This window comes from Hyperoodon ampullatus (genome assembly GCF_949752795.1).
Source record: "Hyperoodon ampullatus genome assembly, chromosome: 7".
Taxonomy (NCBI): Eukaryota; Metazoa; Chordata; class Mammalia; order Artiodactyla; family Ziphiidae; genus Hyperoodon; species Hyperoodon ampullatus.
This window is the reverse complement of record NC_136920.1, coordinates 77,011,712-77,029,478: the sequence shown is the minus strand read 5'-3', so window position 1 is coordinate 77,029,478 and position 17,767 is coordinate 77,011,712. Positions and strand designations below refer to the sequence as shown.

Here is a 17,767-nt window from a genome sequence, read left to right as displayed (position 1 = left end):
AAGAAGATGAGGAAGATGAGCTGGACCAGTCACAGCACCACGTTCCCATCCAGGTCACCTTCCCCTTCCTGAACATCAATGGTGAGTGGGGTGGGGGGTGGGACAGAGGCATGGAGAGGATGTAAGGGGCTTTGATTTTGCAAGCGTTGACACCATATCCACCATTGCACTGGGAGCAGCGACCAGGCCCTGGGGCCAGGCTGCCAGTCTGTTAGCAAGTAGGAGTCATAGGCAAAGGAACTCCACAGGCATAGTTATCCCAGTGGGGTGGCTTCTAGGCAGAGAGAGCATCTTCTGAATCTTATGTGATAATTCAGAGAAATTAAAAAATTAAATTCATTCTCAGTCCCGCATACAAATACGCAAGCTGTTACAAATTTTGCTGATTTCCTTCAGGCCAAGTGCAGGGATCATTTTCGTGAATTGTAGGCAAACTCTTCTGCTATTTCCCACGGTACAAATTTTCTGTCACTGCCTTAACAGCCTCTGCTAAGGCTGTATCATGGGAAACTTGTGGCTCTACAGCTCTTAATACTAGGCTCTGATAAAATTTCTCTACTAGAGACTTTTATCTTTTTTAAATTTATTTATCTATTTATTTATTTTTTGTGGTACGCGGGCCTCTCACTGTTGTGGCCTCTCCCATGGCGGAGCACAGGCTCCGGACGCGCAGGCTCGGCGGCCATGGCTCACGGGCCCAGCCGCTCCGCGGAATGTGGGATCTTCCCGGACCGGGGCACGAACCCGTGTCCCCTGCATCGGCAGGCGGACTCTCAACCACTGCGCCACCAGGGAAGCCCTATCTTTTTTTTAAATTGACTTTTTGAATTCAGCTTCCCGGGAAAGATGAGTTTAGAGGTTGGAGGGTCACTGTGAGACAGAGCAGGTCCTGCGTCTCCCATTGCACATTCTGAGGACGCTCAGACACAAGGTGAAGTGCTCTTCCACAGCATCTTCACTTGAACTGTTCACTGACATGCTCCTAGTCATATGACTTGCATTCAGTTGAGTAGCTTTTCACTACAGATTTCTAAGTTCCATCTGGCTGCTAGGGTCAAATGAGATACTTTTGCCACCTAGAAAATTTAGTGTATCCAGATGATTCCTGTAGGATTTTGGAGTACCCTTCCCTAGGTGATGCCCCTTCTTTTGAGAATCAGGAAATGACTCTTATCTGTCTACTTGCCCTCCTTCACTTACCCTGTCATTTATAACCTTGCAACCAAGTGATGAGTAAGGACAACGATCATAGAGCTCTCTCAGGTTAATATCGCCACAGCTACATTCCCACTTGGTGCAATTTTAAGATTTGGACATTTGGAAATGTGAGATCCTTTCCCAAATCTTTGGCTCACTCATTCTGTTATTCTCACCACTTAAAAGGATGCAACCCATTTCCAGGATCATGATTTCCCTTTTTTTTTTTTTCATGTTTTTTTAAAGCTAATATTGTGTGTCCTTACGTTATGGGCCACCTTGGATCCTTTATGGAAACATGTGAACATATATTAAAAATAAAAAAGTAAAATGTGGCCCTACAGCCACACCGGGATTTCATTGCCCTGAGAGAGGAGTTGGGGCGCATGAGTGACTTCCACGAAGCCTATACTTTCAAACAGGCTCCGGGCCAGCCAGTTTCCGGCTTAAGCAAGGAGAATGTTCCAGCGGTAACCAACAAGGAGAACCTGGCGACGCCGGTCTCGACTCCATTCCTGGAGCCGACCCTGGGGAGCGACGGCTCTGCGGTCACTTTCGGGAAAACCCAAGAGGATCCGAAACCATTTTGCGTGGGCAGTGCCCCACCGAGTGTGGACGTCACCCCCACCTACACCAAAGACGGAGCTGACGAGGCAGGATGAACCGATGGCAAAGTTCTGAACCCGAAGCCATCTAAGCTGGCAAAGAGAATCGCAAACTCCGCTGGTTACGTGGGTGACCGGTTCAAGTGTGTCGCTACCGGACTGTACGCAGACTCCAGTCAGCTCGGCCGGGAGCAGCGGGCATTGCAGGTGAGCCCCCCGCAACCCGAATTTCAGGAGCCTGACCAGTTGTCAGGTTTTTTTAATGTGTGAAGAGGAGGGGGCCGGGGGTATGATAGGGCAGGACACCGGGCTGATTTGGTTAATGAAGCTTAGGATAATTTAAATGTTTGAAATGTGTCCAGTAAGGGGACGTAAGTGGATACTTTAAGTTATTCTGTAGATTTTAAGCGAACTCCACTCGAATGCTGATAACGGAAGTTTTAATTATTGCGAAGGATGTCTAAAAGACTGCATGACATTTACCTATCAATCGCTTTGATTTCTCTGCCGTTACTGTACGTTAACAAATACACCTAAAAGCGCTGCTTAGAATGCCTTACGTGATACTTGGTGGAGGTGTGTAGCGGCCGCATGTCTGTGAGATTCGTGCAATTTTTTTTCACCCAAAAAACAAACAAACAAACAAAACAAAAACACAAACCTTGCTTAAAGGGATAGAGTATGTATTTAACTTGCTAGTGAATGATAGATGTTGTATAGGAATTTCCTTAAGATATTTTACTTTTAATTAAAAGACAAATAAAGCCAAATTGTTTTGCAGTGTTAAGAAAAAAATTGGTTTATGCTTATAAAAATGGATGAAGTTATCTAAATGATCCATTGAGTGCCCATTTTAATTACATAGATGGAAGGATTACAAGAGGACAGTATTTTATGTCTACCCGCTGCTTACTGTGAGGTCAGTTCTTCACATTTTTATTGCTAGAATCTTCCATAAACCTTTTGAGTTAAATTTCATTTCCAAATATACAAAGGGAAGTTTGTGGGCCATGGTCGTCTTCATTCATTGTGCATTTGTTTTCTTTTCTGTTGTGTTTTTGTTTCGCTTTCTTTGCGTTGTGTTTTTGTTTTGTTTTATTTACCTTCGAAAGAGAATGTCTGTCTCTATGCCACAGTGTATGTATGGCTATACATACACACCACATATATCTCTACATACATATGGCTTTACGAATAAAGAGTGTGTGACTAGTTACACATAGACACTCTTACGTTTTTATCGTTCAATTTTAAAATACCTCAGTTGTATCATAAATTGTGGTTGGTTTTGGGCAAACTTTTCTTTGAAGATACTTTCCTTTAAGGTAAGGGCAGTGAAATAGCTTTGGTGGTAAGGTGCGTCTTTTTTCCATCTCCGTTCTCTTTGTAGCGTGCAGTGATGTGCTTCTCAGAGTTGGAGATGAAAGAGCGAGAAGGTGGCCACCCCACGACCAAAGACTCCGAGGTGCGCAAATTCAGCCCCGCTGACTGGGAAAGGCTGAAAGGAAGTCAGGACAAAAAGCCAAAGTCGGTCGCCCTGGAGGAGGCCATTGCCGACCAGAAGGACAGTGAGAGATGTAAGTGAACCCAGGCGGCTCGCGTGTGGTACCACGTCGGTGGGAACGGGGCGGTTCCGCTCCCAGTGCCGAGGGAGGTGAGAGGAAACAATACGCTTCCGACGGCCCAGCGTCTGGGTGCTGGCTGTTCGGAGAACGGGCTGCTCTGGCCACCCTTCCCAGCTGTGGATTGCAAGGCTGGTTGTCCTTTTGAGCGTTGCGGCATCCAGGAGTGAAGCACCTATGAAATGTTGTTTCCTGGCACGCATCTCCTTTTTCCGGAGAAATGCTAGTCCTGTAGTTAGTAATAGTCTGATACAGTAGAGCAGAGGAATGGCAGTGCAAGACCTCCAGCGTAGCAGGTATGTGTTCTGTTTTGTAGCAGGTACGGATACGGGTTTTTGGTAGCAGGGGAATGACACTTGCAGCCAGAGCCAGACCCTCCAGAGTGACAGTCTCCTGTGGGAGGGAGTGGAGAGTACTCGGATTCTCCCTCCAAAGGCAGAGGTTTCGTTCAAATGAGATGAGGGCTGATGAAGGCACCAGAAAGATGAGCATAATTATTTTCTGTGGCAGGCTTGTTTGCAGTCATTAGGAGTTGACAGCACGCTCCAAGGGCGTGGGATAAACGAGGGCGTTCTTCCTACCAGACGGGGTGTATTATGTTTTGGAGGCCAAATTGGAGAGAAAGCTAGTGTTTGCCTCGAGTCACACTCTGCGGTCCCATCAGCTGCTCCCCCACTGGGGTTGACTTCGGGCTTTGCCCTCGAGACTTCCTGGGCTAATGAGATGTGTTGGCAGCAAGTGGAGGTCTTTCTCCCGCTTTCTTCAGTGTGCGTGCTTGTGGCCTGCAGCCTGCTCCGGACCCCAGAAACCTCACCGGTGATGGTGAGTGAGGGCACCTAGGTGAGCGTCGAGGACAGGGTGGGCGTGAAATCCTCCTGAGACGGGACAGTCAGGGGTGGTGGGCACGTTTGGGAGGCCCAGGCCCTTGGACCCAGTCGTAGGGTCGGCGTTCGCCCGCACGCTTAGGTCGTGGGTGCCTGATGCAGTTCGGGAAAATTGTGGTCAGCAACAGCGTGTGCTTCTCTCTGCTGCTTGGAGCACTGCCCTCCCCCAGCTCATCTTTGGGGTCAGACAAAGGCCTGTGGCCAGGGTTCTGGGTAAGCCACACCGGGACCGGTGTGTCCTACGTGGCTCCCGTAGAAGGGGATTTCTGGGGCTAGTCAGCGGCGGCCTTACCCGAGGGATGGGGCTCTTGAGGTGCCTGGAGTAGACGATTCCGAGCTCCTCCCCCTCGGGATTGGAATGAAAAACGGAGGGTCCAGGCCACCCTGGAGTGAAGCAGCAAGAAGGCCTCCCTCCTTGCCTGTGCTCACAGCGGACACGCAGCCCTTACCCTCCTGAGTGGCCTCATAACTCAGCTCCTGGGGAAGTTTCTCAGAGAGATGTGATGAAAGTGGGCAAGGCCAAGTTCACGGGGACGCACTTTTCTGAGGAGGGGATCTGCCTGTTGTGGGTGGACGGTGAGGGAGGCTGGAGGAAGGGAGCGGGCAGTTAACCGGCCTCGAGTCTTCTCGCCCTTTTCTCCAGCAACGTGGCCAAACCCAGGGTGGCCGCTGCCCTTCACGTCTCAGTGGCCTCACCCGCCCTTCTTCCCAGAGACGTTTGTGTGCGTCCTTCCCAGTCTTTCCTGCTGAGCGTGGAGACGAGAACTCGGTGTGGCTGATGGGGAGCAGGGCCTGAGCCCCAGATGATTCCGAAAGCCCCCTCCCCCCACCGCCTGCCTCCCATCTCAGACCGACCGACGGGTCTCTTCCTGGAGCACCCGGGACATGGCCCAGTGAGCCATGAATCGCCACCATGGGAGGGCAGGAGAAGGGTTGGGGAAGGTGAGGGGCTCCGTTTGAAAGATTGGGGCAACGGGGGTGGGTTCCCCATCCACCCTCTGTCTTGTAGAGACGTGGGGTTTGTAAATAGCTGGTCAGGAAAGGTCACCTGAAGGGGCCACTGTTCTTACTGCGGCCTCCACATCCAAGGCACAGCAGGTGTTCATTCCATTCAGCTGGATATGAATGGGCCTTCTTGTTCTTGGGCCATCATGTCTTGAGCTGATACGGGCTCAGGTCCTTCTCATGGGTGTCGGTGTGGCCGAGAGCCGAGCTGTGAGCACATGGGAGCTGGGGCGGGGATTTGGGGCGGGCAGGGGTCACAGAGAGGGTCCAGGACGCCTTCAAGATGCCTTCCCCCTTCTGAGGCAGCCCCTACCCATGGAGGGCCCAGGAGCTTCTAAGGTGGTGGGTGCTGTTTGCGCGGCCCTGGTTGTCCTGGTGCGGGTGCATCTTGTTGCTAGGGGCTTGTTTAAAAAAAGGAATTAACTTGAAAACACAGTGGCCGAGATACTCATTTATTCTTTATGATCACATGGGTGGCTGAGTGAAATTTTTATTTTGGAAGTTCACCAAATGAGTTTGGAGTTTCCTCAGACTTGGAAGTTCATCACTAGGAACCCTCAGTGGCATTTGAAGATGGGGTGGGGCAAGGAGGCATTGGTCCCTTCCTTCTCAAACTTGGAGTAACCATCTCCCTTGCCAACCACTTGGCTGGGACAGGCCTAGGACCTGCTCAGTGGCAGTGCCTGGCCAGGAGCTGGAGGAAGCCTCAGTCGAGGGGCTTCATGAAACTTCTTTGCTCAGGGAACTTCTCTTCCAGCTGAGCACCTGCACGTTTGTAAACTACTTTGGAACAGAGATCCCCTGCACTCCTTGTGTAGCGGGTGTAACTTTTAACAAGGTTAGCGCTGACTGGAGGTGCTATTATAGTTAAGCTACAGAGAAGGGGATTTTAATCCTGGGGAGCCTTCCAGCGACTCAGAACCCTCTCACCTTGTTTAGGCCTCACTGGGCATGGCTCAACAGTGGTGAGGGTGCTTTGTTGCCACAGTGACTTGTAAATGTTGCTGTGGTGATGCTTCTGTGAGGTGATGCTATGGTACAACCATAATGAATTTGGGATATATGTGCTGTGAGTCATAGGACCATGCTGCAGGGACCACGTTCACATCTTGCTTAGACTGGGTGACCAAGGGCACATGGCTTCCCACTTTTAGAAGGGCCAAAAGTAGCAATGATGGCAAAGCCTGATGGTTAGGATCCCTGTGTATCTATTTATCTCCCCATCTCCTTTGCCCTCAAGGGTAATCCTCCTGTGGGTCGTGGTTAGAACAGTCTTGGAGAAGCTCCAAGTGACACGCAGCCTCCACCCCATAGCTGGTGGCCATGGGTATCTTGGGCAGTCGGGATGGGTGTCCTTCAGGGTTATTACTGGCCTGGGTAAGGTCACACTAGCGTAAGGTCTTGGGGGGCCTTAGCTGAGGGGAATTGAGATCTTTGCCCTAAAAGGCTCCGGGGTTGGGGGAAGGGTGGATGGACCTAGTTTGGAAAAAGAAACTTTCAAATTGGACATGGGGGTTCTTAAGGTAGCCCTTCCATTCCTCCACGGATCCCCTCCCACGGAGCTTTTAGGGAAGGCTGATTGGACCAGATTGGACCAGAGAAGTCCAATGGTGTAACCAGCAGGGCTCACCTCTTAAAATTTCCTACATTTCAGGCCTGAGATTCAGGCTGGTCTGAAAGTCTCGGCATCTTTTGGTTAAAGGGATTTTTCCAGCCTTTCTCTGTGCTGAGCCCGGCCTGTGATTATGAAGCCCACCCTGGAGGGAGGCTAGCAGTAACATTCCCACTTTACAAGTGAAGGGGGCCGAGTTGTAAAGCGGCACCATTCCTGCCCGAGTGTTTAAGAGGGTCACAGAGCAGCCGGAGTGAGAGTTGCAGCACGCCGTCTTCACCGGGCCTGCGGTAGCCTGGGCTGCATCACCCGTAAGCACAGGCCAGGAGTTTGGGGAGACCCTCGCGGTTGGGGTGATTCCACCATTCCGGCAAGAGTAGATGGGGATCTGTCCCACCTTGGGATACCCTTGGAGAAAAGCTAAGTGTGTTCCACCATTGAGAACACAGGTCAGGCTAGCCCAGGCCAGGGTGAGGTTCATCCCCACAACTGACTGCCATTAAATGCTGGGAATGCCCCCAAGAGAGGCTGATCAGGGGACCAGCCGGCTGGGCAGAAGCGGGAGTGATACTTGAAGTGGTCTAGGGAGAGGAGGAGGAATGCGAGCAGCATGTGAGGGGTGTGTCCATGATTTCATCTAGAAAAACGGGCTGTGGGAGCTTAGCTCAGGTGTTAATGAAATACCAAACTCATACACCCACCCCCACCCCCGGCCAGTGATGGACACAGGGTCATCTTCGGGGAACTCTTTAACAGCACAGTGATCATTATGGAATTATTTGTGTGTTAGAAACAATGTGACTAGCAAAGCAGTTGAACTGTTTCTTTGGCTAGAGCAAAAGTGAGGAGTGATGTTAGGCTGGGGTGATTGGAGGAAAAGCCCCAAGTGGATGCTAGATTGAGCAGAGGGGGCAGGAGCAACACAGGCGGAGCTGGGGTGTGAGCAGTTCAGCCCTGCCCGCCGCCCCCCCACCCCACCCCCATGAAGGGGGTTGGAGTCTTGTCTTTGAAATGTCCTTAGATGCTTGTTGCCTGGGAAGGAAGGCGTGGAGACGTGCCAGGTGGGTGACTGGTGTCACTGAGGGCCTTCTTCCTAGACAGGAAATAGGAGCAGCCCCTCGATGGCAGTGAAATGCTTTTCCCCCCACGGGTGTGGAAAGAGGACAGACGGACTTGTAGCAATCTGGTTGAGTTCTTTGAAATTGCCCTTGACCCTTGTGTGTGCACCAGGAAGCCTTTCCTTTCCCTTTGCCAGGCTCCTCTTGCCTTGGTCTCCCCAGCTTCCCAGCCTCCCACCATTCTTTCCCTACCCTTGTTCTTCACCCTCGCCCCTGCTGACCCAAGTGAACATTGGTGCCATGTCTGTGTAGATGGCAGTTGGGGGCTACTTGGTCTCTTGATGACATCAGCCTTTTTTTGTTTACTAGCAGCTGTTTCCATAGTCATTTGTAGCTCCGCCCTGATTGGTTGGATCTTACTGTGAGGTCACTCACCCCCCCTTTAAAAGTAAGCCACCTTGGAGAGTTAAGCAGTTAGGCAGTTATCTCACATGCCTGTAGAGGGATGGTGTAGATGCCTCACCTTGACCCTTGAAGGATGGATTGTGAGTGGGCTACACGCCTCATTTTCTGCTTTCTTTGCTGGTTGTGTTCAGCTGTCCTTCCTTTGGGACGTCTTTCTGAGGGTTTTGTGCTTCCAGCGTGTGAGGCCCCTGGTCTCCAAAGGGGGGTGGTCTGTTGGTAGCAGATTGCCTTGGGCATGGGGGTCCTGCCTGTTCCTGGTGACCTTTGTTCCCTCCTTTCCGGGTTGTCTCCCCTCCCCTAGGGGAGTGTTATGATGGAAGCAAACCTGACCCCTTCGAAGCCCCAGAAGACAGTGATCTTCCTGAGGACATGGACACGGAGCCCCCCAGAGAGTCCCCCGCCGACCAGGCGGCCCCGGACGCGTCACGCAGCCCCACCCTCCGGCTGAACAGAAAGCGCAAGGTCTCTGGCGATAGGAACCACACTGAGACCACTGTGCTCCCGGAGGACTCTCTGCTGAAAGCCAAGCGGAGACGGGTCTCCAAAGGTGAGCTCGGTTTTGCTTCGGGCCCACAGGGCACCCTACGGAAGTCCTGGAGCGGAGCAGTGGAAAATTCCAGTCCCACCCTGGAGCCCTGGGGGGAGCCACTCACACCTCCCCACCCCCCACCCCCATCCCACCCCCCACCCCCCCAAAGCCAGGTGCCGGGGCTGGAGCCCAAAGGTGGCCAAAGGCAAATAGGCCCCCTCCCGAGACTTGGTGACAAGTTCCAGCCAACACAGTGACCACACCCCTCCCCTCCCCCACCCCTGTTAGTGATGTGTAAGACAGTTTGTTCCCCGCCCCGGGGGGCTTCTTCATTAATTTGTAGTTATTTCTCCGTTAGCTGACTGGCCTGAGAGGGAAATGACAAACAGTTCCTCTAACCGCTTAGAAGAGCCACATTATAGTGAGCTGACCAACCTGAGGTGTTCATTGAATTAACAGGGCTCCATCCCAGAAAGCAGCGCCGCTTGCTGCACCTTAGAGAACGGCGGGAGCAGAGAGCAAACCTGGCCGGCAGGGCAGGAAGGAAGTGACCCAGGCGGTTCAGCGTCCGGTCACCCCCCAGGGCAATAGCATCTCCGAAGAGAAACCTGGCAGGAAAAGTGCAGAGGCCAAAAGCAACAGAAGCTGGTTGGAGGAGTCCCTTAAATGCAGTGACAATGAACAAGGTCCGCACGGGGCGGGGGGCGCTCCTGGAGGGTGGATCACCCGCCCTCTGTGGGAAACGGCCCTGGAGGGGACCTGAGCGCCATCCAAGTTGACAAGAGTAGCGTGTGGCGAGCCGGGAGTTTTCTTCATGAGGTCCTTTCAGCCTGCACACTTCCTTATGGAATGGACAGTGAGGCGGGAGCTCGACTTCCTGGGCTGCTCCTCATCACCCAGCCCGCGGCTGGGCAGCAAGGGAAGTCTTGGGTGACCCCGGGCGCTTGTCAGTGCCCTCATTCCAGCCTCAGGCTGTCTGTCCCCAGTCGCCCTGTCCCGAGCACCCAGGCCCCCCACGGGTGGGGACGGGAGCGCACGAAGGGCTGGCTTCTGCCCTCTCTTGCGGCCCTTTGAAGCGACTTGCCATTTGGCGTTTCGTGGGTTAGCCTGTTTGCCGGTTGAATGTGGGATAATTAAAATATTAGTGCTTTGAAAACATAATTGGTATATCTTTAAAAACTGAAGCTGCTCCAACGATCAGTGCTAACAATGGGCTTTTCTTTCCTCACCGGCTACAACTGTGTAACGCCCGCTTCTTCTCCCCCTGACAGATGTGCTGTGCATGGACGAAGAAATGGATCGGCAGCCTTCGCCCCTGCCGCAGAAATACACCGACAACAGCGAGAAACCCTCCGGGAAGCGACCGTGCAAAACCAAGCATTTGATCCCTCAGGAGCCCAGACGGGGCTTGCCACTGCCAGGGGACTCCTACGTGGACAATGCGGATGGCAAGGTACCTCTTGCCCCTGGCTCTCCCCCGCCCCCCGGGCCTGTGCAGGCACATCCCGCCTGCCTACTTCTCTGCTTCTGGGGACAAAGCTTTCCTTTTCCTGAACCCCTCCCCCCAAAACGTCACTGCCCCTTCCTAGGGGACCTGTCTCCTGGGTGGTGGTGAAGTTTCCAGCTAGTAAAAATGCAACCCCTTCCTCGTGCCCCGCCTCCCTCAGACAGAGAGGAGGAAAAGTGCTTTCCTCCACTCAGGAGCGGCCTGAGCCCAGTTCCGACTATGATCTTTCGCCGGCCAAGCAGGACCAGAAGCCCTTGGACCGTTTGCAGCAATTGTTACCATCTTCCCAGGCCTCGCAGCGGACATGCTCAAGCTCCCCTCCAGAGACCACCCAGTCCCGCCCGATGCCACCGGAAGCGCGGAGACTTATTGTCAATAAGAACGCGGGCGAGACCCTCCTACAGCAGGCCTCCCGGCTTGGCTACGAGGTGAGCATCCTTGTGGGTGCCCCGGATCAGGATCTGCCGGCTGCTGCTCCTTGGGTGGGGGACACACTGGCTGGGGATGGGGTTGGGTCTCAGAGCCCAGCCCCCTCCACGTGGAGGGCTGGGCTGGGTGTTCCAGCAGGGTGTTTACGTTGGTCCCGCTCACACTGCGGGCTCTTTGGTGGCTTGTTCAGTCGTGGTGTGAAAAGAAAGGCAGGCCTCTCTGATGTTCCGTTCCCGTTCAGGCAGGTAGGCTGCTTCGGCCAGTCCGGCTCACTTATCTCTGATATAAAATCTGACCTAACCCAGGGCTTGGCGACCAGGGGAATTTTATTGAGCCCTTTTGGATTCTGAATAGCAAGAAGGAGAGTAGTTATTAGCTCTAATAAGTTGTGCTGTTTGGGGCAGAGTGATGCCCCTGTGGGGTAGCGGGTGGGAAGTGTCTGTGCAGAGTAGGGGTGGGAGTGGGGCAGACCTGAGCAGTCTCTTTCTGAGAGGGCATGGGAGCCGAGGGCTGATGGGCGGGGAGCAGGGCTTGAGCCTTGCCCAAAACTCCCTGTCCACACTGCTGTATCCCAAGCCAGCACGGCTGATGACAGTGATAGCCTCTATTGCTAGAGCAACATAGAAAGATAGCTGATATCTGCCTAAGCCCGTGTGATCTGTGGTAACTCCTTTCACCCTTTTAACATCTTCACTTGGGAGTAACGAGTACTAGCCCACTCTCGGATGAGGAAACTGAGCCTCAGAGGGGTTAGCTGATACCCGTACAGGTAGCGATCCAGCAGTGCTCCACAGCCCACCACGCTCCTCAGCAAGACTGGCTCACACTGGAATTGCCCTTTTTACAGTTCAAAACCTCTGTGAGACAGATGACTCTCCATGCCCTGTGCAGTTCCCCCACCATACTTGTCAGTAGCAATTGTGATGTAATAGCCCACAGGGCAAAGGCATTTTTCTGTGCTGGCATCAGCCCTCTGGGAGTTGAATGGTGACAGTAAAACGCGGTTCAGCAGGCTGAGCGTGGAGGTGTGGCTGAGCACTGGGGTGGCAGGACCCAGGCTGGCCCGGAGCCCTGGCGCCCACACCCTCAGCCAGCTCTGTGCCCCTGTCCCCCGTCTCCTGTCGTGTCCCCCCACCCCGGTCCATAGTGCCGTGAGCCCTTGGAAGTGTGCCTGCCTTGGCCCTAAGGCATGACTGTGGGTGGGAAGTTGGAAGCAGTAGGGCTATGCTTAGTTTGGGGGTGTTTTTTTTGTTGTTGTTGTGGGTTGAATGTGCTGTTGTTTATATCTACACGTCTCTTGGAGACCTCTCCATTAGCTAGAGAGCACTTTCTGGTAGTTAGCGCAGTTACTTGCAGGTGAAGTCCAAGGAGCACCCAGCTGGTTTCCCAAGAGCTGAGAGCGGGCGCCTAGGAGGACAGAGCAGATGTTGCACATAGTGTTGAGCTAGACCCCCCGTGGTTGAGAAGATAGTCTCCTTGCTTCCAGCAAACGCTGGAGGTGGGGGGGAGACCCCTAACCCCAACTTTTGGGTTAGGGTTGAGAAAGTAGACTCCCGCTTCCAGCAAATGCTGGAGATGGGGGGCGGGGTGCTGCTGCACCCGCCGTGGAGGGCGGGGCTCCGAGCCCCACCTGTGAACTTGGCATCATTTCCAGCAGCCTCCCTTTGGGACCAGAGACGTCAAAAGACCCTCGTTGGTCCTCTAAGACAGTTTCCATTTTGGTTTGGTGGCTCTGAGGCCTGGACCAAGGGGCACTTGATCCATACTTTTTTAGGCTACCTGGCCTTTGATTGCACAGGAAGCCTTGGGAATGTTTAGGGTCGGATTTGTTTTTTTCTTCAAATGTAAATTTCAATATGTAGATTCCACAGATCACCAGTGTTGATGCTGAACATTGTGACAAGTAGATGAATGCTTTCAACTTTGAATCCAACTTTCTGGGATTTGTCTGGGCAGAATTTTAAATGTTGGGATGATGGCCCAGTTGGGAGATGTGGCAGCTTAAACCTTTTAAAATTGAAGGACAGTTTGCTTAACCAGATAAGGGTGTGGTTTGGGAGGGTTTTCCTGAAGTTTTGTCTTCAGCATTCTTGGTTATTTTCTTCTGCTTAGCCAAAGATACCATGTGCAGTATAAAGGCTGTCTGAGCTTTATGTCATGATAATCTGGTTCTGGAAGTTTAGAAACACACTCTGGCTTCAGATCCGCGTTAAATAGATCACTTGCGTGGTCAAAGACCTCAAACCTTTCCCTCCTGGGAAAAAGGCTTCTATTTCTTAGGCTAAAACGCCAGTGTGCAACCACATGCTTGTGCCTTTAGCGGTGATGGTTAAATTTTCTATGAATTGAATAAGTCATGTTTTTTAAAAAGTTAATGAGGCATTTAATTAACTAACAACGGCGGGCTTATGGCCTTTATGGTTACATTTTGCGGGTAATGGCATTCGGCTTATAGCCGCTGAACAGAGAGCTGTCCGACAAAAGCAGTTTGACTTTGCTCGGGAATGGCTGGGCTGCCCTTCAGACACTCCCGTTTATTTCTAGCGGAGAAAATAAACCAAGGAATGTGTTGCGTCGACAGACTCGCCCCGCCTCTTCACCTTTCAGTTAGAGAAAGTGTTGGTGGCGATGGTTGCCATCCATTTAGAGGCCTTCACCCTCCTAGCTAGGAGAGTGTAGTTAGCCCACTTGACCCCCAACAGAGAAGGCCTGTGGGATGCTCGTCACAGCTGGATTGCATCCCTCTAACTGGGGCCCTCTTGGGCCTTTTGAATCTTCCCAGCTGACCAGGTACCAAAGACCTGAGTTATAGGTCTAGTACTTCATGTTAATTGAACTTGGGGTTTAATACCTCTGGGCCTCAGTTTCCAAGTGTGGAATGAGGATAGTACTACCTTCCTTTCCTGCTATCTCCTGGGTTCCTATGGGTGACAGAAGACGTCCTCATCTGGGGAAATGAGAAGCACTGTGTAAATAGTGGGATCAACGTGGTTGAGTTAGGACAGCCCGTGGCAAAAAGTCTGACCTGGCCTTGGGGCTACTGCTGCCTTTGCTGCCATCTTCCAGGAGAAGAGAGTTGACTTACCCACCAGCTTGGACGGCCTTTCATTTCTAGGTACCCTTGAATCTGCCCTAGTAGTGATGAAGGTTTCCAGGTGAAGGCCATGATTGTCACAGCAAATAAACCCTGGGTTGAGTAAATTGATGTGTGCACAGCAGTTGGTGGCGTTCAGAACTGATCCCGGAGCCACGTGACAGGGCCTCTCCCTGGCTGGGGCACACAACTCATTAGCTTGCAGCCGTCCACTCAAGTCTGGCTAGTGAGGGCCTGCTAAAAGAGCAGCAGCTTCATGCGGTATCCTGGATACCAGGGCTCGGGGCAGGTGGCCTGGGAGCCCAGAGGATTGTGGGCTTTCTGGCAGGTTGGGATGTAAACGGAGAAACGCATTCGTGGGCGTGCCTTTTCTCTTCCTCCTCTTGTTTTGGAAGGGAGCTGCTGCAGTGACCTGAAGTAACAGGGCACCGATGGCCAGGTTTACCAGCATGCCCCATTGGGTTCACGTGGTAAGCAAATGGAACATTCTAGTTCGCTCCCAAGTGAGTGGTCACCTTCTTTTTTTTTTTGCGGTACGCGGGCTTCTCACTGCTGTGGCCTCTCCCGTTGCGGAGCACAGGCTCCGGACGCGCAGGCTCAGCGGCCATGGCTCACGGGCCCAGCCGCTCCGCGGCATGTGGGATCTTCCCAGACCGGGGCACGAACCTGCGTCCCCTGCATCGGAAGGCGGACTCGCAACCACTGCGCCACCAGGGAAGCCCGAGTGGTCACCTTTGATTGGCGTGTCCTCCAAAGGGCATAAAAGGTTTTACAGAACCCATCTCGCACTTATGGGCGGCTAGAATGACCCCCGTTTTAGGTTTAACAGATGAGTTACCTGAGAGATGTCACAAGGAGGCCTGTTCTGACCCCATCCCATCCCCCCTTACCCAGCAGACCATGTGTTGGGCCACGTGCACGTTCTGCCTACTCCCAGCTCTCAGAACCTGACGGCTCTCTGCTGGGCACGACTTACCCAGTATAAACAGTGTAACGTGTTTTCTGGTGGCAAATGCTTTCGATGTGTCTGAAAACTTTCTTAAGGTAATAAAACATTGAATAAATTCCTGCTCTGCTTACTGGGAGTGGTTCATATTAATATTTTAACAAGCCAAAGAAATAAGGTTAATAACAGTGATTCTAATGCACAGTGTTGACACAGAACATCTTCGGGGGGGGTGGGGTGAACGTTTTATTTGATTCTTGAAATGTGGAGGTTGCAGCCGGTGGTGTATCAGGTTCCTGTCATTAACTTGAGTAAATATGAAAATTTTAGACTGATTCTGCCCTGAGAGGGTGGAGTGAGGCAAAATAGAGGGTGGGGTTATTGGAGGCATTTTGTGTCGTTCCTCGAGGATGGAGGGAGAGAGCTTCTCTTTAACTCTACTTAACGTACAGACAAGAGCATCTGAGGCCCAGGTTCTGATTTGGGGTCTTAACAAGGGGCGCGAGGATGTAGCTGACCTGGGTGTCCCTGCTTCTCTAAGCTGGGGAATGTTCTCCGGCTGATTTAAGATCTCTTTAAGTGTTGGTCATCCATACTTTTATCTAAACTTGTGTTATCGTCCACTGCCACCGACTGAACAGACCCATCAAGTGAGAATGGTCTGTGCTTGGCAATGTGTCATCTAAGATGTTAGCAGCCGTGACACCTCTGTATTGGTCATGTCGGCCCCTGGGCTGAGGGCTTTCATCGCTATCCGAATGCGTCCTCTCAGCAGCCCTGTGGAAGCTTGGAGAAGTTCAAGGGTAACTTGCCCATGGCCAGGCCACTGGTGCAGCAGAGCCTTAGACAACACTGTCTGCATCTCCAAGCCCTTCTCACGCACTCTCGCCCCCCACCAGGATGCCTGCCGCCTGCCCGTGCCATGGTGGGCTTTTGGCCCCAAGGGCTCCCCAGCCAACTGCCCTCATTGGAACACACCCCTAGAGCCCAAAGGACACGGGAGTCAGCGACTGCAATTGCACAGTTTCAGTCACTAAACTCTTGGGGAAGGGATCCTCCCCAAACGGCTACCATAGGGGCCTTCCAAGGCGCCTGAGGTCCACGGGACGATACTGATGTGTACCCTCTTCTCGTATAAGATTAGAGAAAGCCGTATGTGGCACCTGGGATCTTATGTGTCTTCAGATTTGCTTAGATCGAGTCTTGTCCCCACGGTCGGGCCACTGTGCCCCATGACCAACCCTTCGGAGTGAACACATCAGGAGACCTTGCTCTGCTGTGTGTTGACCCTGGTGCTTAAGGAGTAGCATCCTCCTTGGACTCTGAGGCTGGGAACGTGTCTGCCTTTGTGGTGACATTGTATTCGGGATAGAGATCATAAAGCGTGGCAGGGTATCAGGAAGGATTGTACCACCTCCCTTCTCGAAAAAGCCTCACTCCCGGCAGCATTGAGGGGGGGGTTGGAGGTGTGGGAAAGGAAAGGAAAGCCAGGTGACCTCGAGTGTTTCTCATGCTCTCCCCGTGAGGGCCGGAGGAGAGGAGAGGTCAAAGAGGTGTTTGCCATCTCCCTTGGGTTGGCATACAGACTGGTTTTCCCCAGTGACTAGAACGGGGTGCACTTACTTGGAGAGGGGTGACCTGAGTTGTGACCAGAGCCAAGGCAGCACTGGGGTGGCCTGCAACGAGGCTGGTTCAGGGGCGCTGCTCCTGCTTTTGTCTAAGTTGGCTGATCCGCCCTAGGTGGTCTCTTAACACATGCACATGAGTCCAGAGTTTCCCCGCTAGAAGTAGATCTTCCGGGCTTCCCTGGTGGCACAGTGGTTAAGAATCCGCCTGCCAGTTCAGGGGACACAGGTTCGAGCCCTGGTGTAGGAAGATCCCACATGCCACGGAGCAACTAAGCCCGTGCGCCACAGCTACTGAGCCTGCGCTCTAGAGCCCGCGAGCCACAACTAGAGAAAGCCCGTGCGCAGCAACAGGCCCAGCGCAGCCAAAAATAAATAAATAAATAAAATTTAAAAAAAAGAAGAAGAAGTAGATCTTCTAAGGACAGTGAGAAGTGGGGTGGGGGTGGGGTAATCAAAGTGGAAGTAGCAGGCCCTTTCACCGCCAGGAGACGGGTAGTTCATAGTTGGGAGCGCCTCTAATTTTGCCGGAAACTCAAACCACACTGTCCTTTCTCTGGTGTAGGCCTCGTAACTGGCTGTTGCTCTCAGACCTGCTCAAGAAACTGCAAATGTCCTCCTGCATATTCCGCTGCAATTTCCCAAATGTGGAAATTGTCACCATCGCGGAGGCCGAGTTCTGCCGGCAAGTGTCAGCAAGTCTCTTATTCTCTTGCCCCAAAGACCTGGAGTCCTTTAATCCAGAAAGTAAGGAGCTCTTAGATCTGGTGGAGTTCACAAACGAGCTTCAGACTCTGCTGGGCTCATCCGTGGAGTGGATCCTCCCCAGAGACCTGGACTCAGACGACGACTGGTGAGCTCGCTGGGGCCCGCCGTGTACAGTGTGTCATGGTGTTAATCCTTGTACATATGTGTCATAATACGACTTTCTGTAAAGAAAGGACACTATGAGACACGACTCCAGTCGGAAGGACTTCAAAACATGTTTTTTTCTTTTTAAAATTTTAAGTCAGTTTTTATGAAGTTGTTAATAAAGTTTCTTTACTTTTCAATGTACACATGCTTTGGAATATGTTTGTTTTTACTCGGAACAATTGTTTCTTTTCTTTTTTAAGGAGAAAAAAAAAAAGGCAAAGGAGCGCCACACTTTGACTTAATTTCATACAAAGCTCCGACGACAGAGGCCATA

At 52.3% G+C, this 17,767-nt stretch overlaps 1 protein-coding gene and 2 pseudogenes across 3 annotated transcripts in view; 2 read left to right on the top strand and 1 right to left on the bottom strand.

The window, feature by feature from the left end:
* Positions 1-17,767, bottom strand: part of LOC307055613 (centrosomal protein of 78 kDa-like) — a 591,539-nt pseudogene that overhangs the window by 359,335 nt on the left and 214,437 nt on the right. The window lies entirely within an intron of this gene.
* LOC307056583 (centrosomal protein of 78 kDa-like) overlaps positions 1-17,767 on the top strand; it is a 170,850-nt pseudogene that overhangs the window by 125,477 nt on the left and 27,606 nt on the right. The window lies entirely within an intron of this gene.
* LOC307056531 (BCL-6 corepressor-like) lies at positions 1,886-17,724 on the top strand. Its single transcript, XM_079709346.1, has 7 exons — positions 1,886-2,009; positions 2,668-2,721; positions 3,193-3,379; positions 8,750-8,995; positions 10,249-10,430; positions 10,775-10,912; positions 17,144-17,724. The coding sequence occupies exons 2-7, from the start codon at positions 2,668-2,670 to the stop codon at positions 17,150-17,152; spliced, it is 816 nt and encodes a 271-aa protein (XP_079565472.1). The 5' UTR covers positions 1,886-2,009; the 3' UTR covers positions 17,153-17,724.

Bases quoted from the DNA above. Each gene is read 5' to 3' on its own strand.
- LOC307056531 (XM_079709346.1), top strand. From the start codon at position 2,668: ATGGAAGGATTACAAGAGGACAGTATTTTATGTCTACCCGCTGCTTAC. The intron at 3,380-8,749 runs GTAAGTGAACCC...CCCCTCCCCTAG, and splicing joins CCAGAAGGACAGTGAGAGAT to GGGAGTGTTATGATGGAAGC. The intron at 8,996-10,248 runs GTGAGCTCGGTT...TCCCCCTGACAG, and splicing joins GCGGAGACGGGTCTCCAAAG to ATGTGCTGTGCATGGACGAA.